This window comes from Phasianus colchicus, chromosome 3 (genome assembly GCF_987193195.1).
Source record: "Phasianus colchicus chromosome 3, bPhaCol1.hap1.1, whole genome shotgun sequence".
Lineage (NCBI taxonomy): Eukaryota > Metazoa > Chordata > Aves > Galliformes > Phasianidae > Phasianus > Phasianus colchicus.
Genome location: NC_143438.1, coordinates 9,511,972 through 9,518,065, shown reverse-complemented (window position 1 = coordinate 9,518,065; position 6,094 = coordinate 9,511,972). Strand labels below are relative to the sequence as shown.

The following is a 6,094-nucleotide window of genomic DNA, read 5'->3' as shown; positions in this document are numbered from 1 at the left end:
CTTTCAGCACTACAAAATGAGAAGTAGTTGCATAACATTTAAGTTATATATCTTTTATATGTCATGCTGCTGACAGAAGTTTGGTATCCTTCATGGCACAGAGGTCCCAAAGTAAAATCTTAAGTAGTCACTACATAAAATAGCACTTTAGATTATGAGTTACAATCTGTAAGTACTCAGCGCATCAGTGACTGTAGATCAATAAAAGACAGTGTGTTAACAAAGGCCCCTAACTTAATCTTCTGCTCTTCCATTTTAAAAAGTGATTTTTGAATACCATCAGAAGACAACACTCATAGAGTAGTTCACTACAGAGACTGAGGTAAGGACAAGAAGGTAAAAATAAAATATACCCCGTACGCACAGAAAGGATCACAAAAACATACCAAATAAAGGTTTGTAACAGGTTTTACTTGTAGAAAAGCAACATTTGAGCATCATTTCACAATAAAAAGATAAGATTTGTTTGGTGTTATACAGACGTGACATATCAACTCAGGATACAGCAGGTAAAGCATACTGTAGTACTTGGTATAAAAGTTATGGGATTCAGTGCTGTATTCAGCCAGTTGTTTCTGGTGACACTTCATGGTTGCTTGCTTAATTACAGATCCACTCTACTTCATATATGTCATCAGTATATTTTGGAGTATAAACATTGAAAGTGTCAAAATACATTGAAATGTGTTTCAAAAAAACAACCAGGACCAAATTCTCACTGCACAGTAAGAGCTCTACCAGATTCTTGAAATAAATGGCACTTTGTAAGTAAACTATCCATCCTGATTTTCTTGCTTCACAGTGTCATTATCAGGTTTTCTCATCCAGATGATAAGCAGTAAAATGAGCGGTTACTTTTCATGGGGCTTTTCCACCATCTTCAGTGCTAATCTTCCAACCATCAGCAAACTGTATAAGGTGAAAAAGACCCAGTAAATTCACAGAATTAAACAACAGTTATAACTTACCAACTCATTTTCAAATATTTCTCACGTAACAGATGCAGAGAAACAAAAAAGATGCAGAAAATGAGATTTACTCCATCTCAGTTTAATTAAGGAAGTAAAAAATCCTGTTGTACCTGACACCAGCAATCAGCCCTGCAGGCATGAACTTTCCAGAGTTGTAAAATCTTGTTCCCATTATGGCAGTCAGCGTTCCAGATGTAACTGAAATGAAAGATTGAAGAGTCCAGTCAGCAGAGATGTACATGTATAAGAGAGATGCTACAGTTCAGAACAGAAATAAGTAGTACCATCAAGTAAAAAGTGGAAAGGGTTATTTCACATGATGGGTTAAAAAAAAAAAAGGAAAATAAACTGTAAATTTTGGAGTGCCTCAGTGCATGAAGAGTGGATATTCTAAACCAACTTCTGGCAGATGCTGCACCCTGTGCTTCTGCACACACACTCTGCAAGTTTGTTTGTCAAAATGTGCTTCTTTAGAGAATCTACAGTGTATTACCCTGGAACTCGACTCTTTCCCAGCAAAACACTAAGCCTGGACATGTAATTTCCCCACTTCTTGTAAGAGGGAGATAGCACTTTCTTATCTGTTACCAACCCTTTACAGCCTGCTTCACCTACTGCTAAGATCAGAGATAGCTATCCACCCTGACACTGAGAAAAGTGAAGGAGTTTCACCCAGATAGTAAAATAGAAAGGGCAATCCTTAGAACACTGGATCTTGAAGAAATTCCAAAGAAAACTATATGGAAATGATACCAATGAAATGCTTAGCATGTAGCTGCTATCCAGGGGTAACAGCTGCATGTAACGATGTGATTGGAACAACACCTTATCTGCTTGCACTGCTTCTGTGTGATAGCTGGGCTGGCAAGGCCCAGCTCATTCTCACCCCTAGTCATGGCATTCTTCCTCCCTAACGCTACTCTAAATATTGTCACTGACATCTAACAGCCTCATGTAATTACACGTGTAAAACACTGGGATCACAATCCAACAAGAAGAAAATTATTTCAGTATTCCAATGCCTCCAGCTCTGATCAATAGCCAGTATTCAGAATGTGCACACCAAACTAAATGTCATTTTGTCTGAAACAGACCTTCTCCAAAAACCTCAAAGTGTGAAAAGGAGAATAAGACAGCCTCTGCGTGTTACTGAACTATTGAAAAAGTATCTGGCTGTCACTGACATTTGGGAAAATACTTGGTCTCAGTCCAGTTCATCTGGCTGTGCTCACAGCTGATGCCAGTTGATGAGGCATGACTGTGCACAGCCTTTGGCCTGTCTAGTAGCTGGGGAAATGGAAGTGAGCTGCACTGCAGACTATGCTAAAAAAAAAAAAAATGCTGGGCCCTCTCCTTTCACTTCCAGCTTTCATATGTATGAAAAAGAGCGAGGTGCTACGGCACAGCCTCAGCAAAGGAATGCTCTGTCAGTGGCACCCCTTTAAGCATGGAGTAAGCAGTGACTCTCGGTAGCTGATTTCTCAAAGGGGAGCTCCAGTTCCAGAAGGAGGAAGAAGAAATAGAACTCGTGAAGCTTGCTTCTCGTGCACACATCCGTCAAACATAAAAATAAGCCAATTACAATCTCTGCTATTTTCACCAATAAGCAAATAACCTGTTGGGGGCACAGGCAGCCTGCAGGGAAATCTCTCCTCCTGAAATGCTCCAGACTCATGTTGGCTGCTGAACATTGGATCCAGCCCAAAAGAGGACACGCTCAGGTTAGACATCAATTTACTAGAATTTTCCTTTCACTGTGATCTTCCAAATACCCCGGTGTGAGACAGGTGCATGGTGGCATCACCAGTGCAGCCAGTCCAGGGGGACTGCACCATGGCTGGCATCAGAGAACGGTCACATGCTGTGGGAACAATGTCTTCTGCAGATCGGGAATGGAGCGAAGATAGAGCTAACACAAAAACTGGCAAAAGAATTACACCAACAATGCACTCCCACAAGCATCTGAGATGTAGCAGCCTAAAATGTAAGCAATGCAGACAGCTCATATTCCAGAGAGAACAGTGGAGTTTGGCTACTATTAGAGATTTTCACTAAACATAAGTTTAAAGTTCTGTTTTAAATTAAATTTATAATACTATCAGTTTAATTCCTCAGCAAAGAATTAAATGAACGCCTGTAGGTAAGGGTAAATATACTCCTTTGTAAATAAAATGCTAAAAGACTTACTCAGAGAAATCCAAACATTGCTTGGATTTTGGGAGAGCTGATAGGCACCCAGTCCAGCCAGACTTCCAAAGAGCAGCCCAGCAGCCAGCGACGGAACACTGCCTGAATAAAGAAAAGACAACACATTTATTGGAAGCTCAAGAACAAACTCATTACTTGTTTTGTAAAACACTATAAATAACAAAAAATGTTTCATTGTTACGAAACAGACTGAGGAATTGGGGAGGGGGGGGGTGTCTTATAAAATTTTAAGGCCATCCTGACCTGAACCAATAATCATATTTAGATACTCTTGCACAAGATACAAAAAGCATCAGTATTTAAATCCTTAAGTCATGAATACATGACCAAAGAGAAAAGTGAAAGAATTGATGTTTTCTTTTTGCAGACAAAAGTACATTGTTTCAATTCCAGAATTTCTTGAAAAGCACTGCATGTTTAAGATCAGAAAAAGAGATGAGAACTGAACTAGGTGGGAGGGCATTTACACAAATGAGAAGTTTCCAAAGTAAAAAGGAGTCAAACACCCTGGGCTCACCTAAATCAAGGGATCAAGTCCTCAGCACAAGTGATAATCCCGAGCTACAGAACATTGGTGATTTATTCATTGAGCAATGAAGTGACAAGACCACTGGGGGGTGAATGCTTTCAGTCATGCAAATGGAGAGTTCAGGACTTACTGCTTGTGATCTGAATTCCTTCCTGCCCAATAAGACATCTCCCACTTTGTAATGGCCTCAGAGTAATGCTGATGAAATTAGTTACTGAAGTTCTCAGTATTTGCGTCAGGGGAGGTTCAGGTTGGATATCAGGAAACACTTATTTACAACAAGGGTTGTTAAGCACTGCAATAGGCTCCCCAGGGAGGTGGTTGAGTCACCATCCCTGGATGTGTTTAAAAACCGTTTGGATGTGGTGCTCAGGGACAGGATTTAGCAGAGGGTTGTTAGAGTTAGGGCAGTATGGTTAGGTTGTGGTTGGACTCGATGATCTTTAAGGTCTTTTCCAACCTGAGCAATTCTATGATTCTATTGTCTCTCCTGTTCTGAACTCCACTTGCAGCCCAATGGAAAAAGCAAGCCAAGAGAAAGCAGGCTAGAGTGGGCACGAACACTTGTGTGATCGTATCTGCTGGGATGCTTCTTGGTGTCTTCCTATGAACTCATACACCTTCATACTGCAAACATTATGTAAAAGGACTTTCCAAGTAGAAAGAGTTTCAGGAGGGATGAATCCACGCCTCTGCCCAGACTAAGGCAAACTGGGGAAACGAAAGCAACAGGGTGGCAACTAAGCATGTGACGGGGAGTCCAGGAAAGGACCGAGCTTAACAACAGGAGAACAGCATTTCTGAAGCAGACCTACTCCAGTCCAGCCGCATCGCCCAACGCCGAACTGCGTTATCGGCGCCCCGCAGGAGGCGGACTGCAGCTTATCGGACCCAGCAGCAGCTCCTCCGACGGCACCGCGCCCCGAGCCCCGCTATCAGCGCCCTGCACAGCCTCACTCGCTTCTCCCCCTCGGGACTGCGAGGTGGGGGGCTGTCGGAACAAGCAGGGAAGAGGGTCGGAAGGCGCTTCCAGCACCGTACCTGCTTTAACGTAGCCAATGAGCCCTCCCGATGTCACCAGAGCGGCGTAGCCGAAGCCGATCCAATCCACGGCCATGCTGAAAACTGGAAAATAAACTGGGGGGGGGGGAGGGGGAGTCGTTCAAAACGCGGTGGGGCGGAGGGAGGGGGGCAAATAATAAGAAGGATATTTTTTGCCTCGGGAGGGCCTGCCCGAACCCCAAGCCAAGAAGTGACACGCAGGATGGGCTGGGAAAGCAGCCGTGGGGCCGGCTGTGGGGCTGGCCGTAGGCAGGAGCGGTGCCAGCCGTGCCCATCCACCGGCCGTGGAGCGGGGCGGAGCGGGGCGCCTTGCGGAAGGGGAGGTGAGAGAGCGGCGCGGAGCCGCCCCGTTCCGTCCGATTCGAGGAAGAAAAGCGACAGAAGAGCCCGCCCGTGCCGATGGGTGGGAATCGACCGTGTTTGCTCATTCGGCTAGAGTTGTGAATAACGCGCCTGGGGTGCTGAGGAAGCCTCCAGGCTGGTGCTGCTTCTGGTTTGCTTCGAGGTTCTTGTGGCGTTTTACCGCTGCCACCCATCTCGCTGTTCTTGACGCAGGATGAGCTTTTTCATTTCTGCTACCTCTTTGGGTCGGGCTCTCCCAGGTGACGCCGATAGGGCAAGAGTTGCACCCTCAAGTTGCACCAAGGCTGGTTCGGGTTGCATGTTAGGAAAGGTTTCTTCTCCTCAGAGCTGTGAGCCCAGGAATGGGCTGCCCGGGGACGTGGTGAGGTCACATGGAGGTGGTCAGGAGCTGTGTGGATGTGACACTGAAGGACGTGGTTAGTGGGCATGGTGGGGTGGGTTGGCAGTTGGACTTAATGATCTCAGTTGTCTTTTCCAACCTTAACGATTCTATCATTCTTTTTCTCTGCTGCTGCCTTCTGTTGTTCTAGCTAGTTCCCTGAAAACCAGAATGGAAAACGTTCTGAAAGGGACAGTGTGCAGCAGAGAACAAATTGCAGTTCTGCCAAGCACTGGTTGGTAGCCAAGCATGTACTCCAGGTGTATGAAACAAGTTTTGCTTCCAAGACTTTTTGCATTTTGTCTTAGAAGCTGCTTGCACTTGACTTTTCAGCCTCATGTTCACAAAAAGTTCTGAATCTTATGAGATATTAATACCCAGGGAGTTTGGATTCTTACAAATGTGCAATTTGACTTGTAAGCTTAAAGCTCTGAACCAAAGATCAATGGAATTTTTGCTTTTTCATCCTTAAAACGCTGTGCAGACTGGGTTTTTGCTGGTGCTCATGACACCTGGCTTCTATCGCTGTGATGCTCATGGCCATGGGCTCATGTTTTTGAAATTTCAATGGAAATTGTTCTA

General features: G+C 44.5%; 1 protein-coding gene across 1 annotated transcript; it reads right to left on the bottom strand.

The window, feature by feature from the left end:
- Positions 1–390: 390 nt before the first annotated feature.
- On the bottom strand, positions 391–5,660 carry LOC116226466 (transmembrane protein 14C-like). The gene is made up of 4 exons (XM_031589381.2): positions 4,750–5,660; positions 3,159–3,260; positions 1,082–1,169; positions 391–909 (listed from the first exon to the last, which is right to left on the bottom strand). The coding sequence occupies exons 1-4, from the start codon at positions 4,823–4,825 to the stop codon at positions 852–854; spliced, it is 324 nt and encodes a 107-aa protein (XP_031445241.2). The 5' UTR covers positions 4,826–5,660; the 3' UTR covers positions 391–851.
- Between the last annotated feature and the right edge of the window lie 434 nt (positions 5,661–6,094).

Excerpts from the sequence above, each read along its gene's own strand:
- LOC116226466 (XM_031589381.2), bottom strand. The coding sequence starts at position 4,825 with ATGGCCGTGGATTGGATCGGCTTCGGCTACGCCGCTCTGGTGACATCG. Across the intron at positions 3,261-4,749 it reads CATTGGCTACGTTAAAGCAG|GCAGTGTTCCGTCGCTGGCT; the intron begins GTACGGTGCTGG and ends TTCTTTATTCAG. Across the intron at positions 1,170-3,158 it reads CAATGTTTGGATTTCTCTGA|TTACATCTGGAACGCTGACT; the intron begins GTAAGTCTTTTA and ends CTTTCATTTCAG.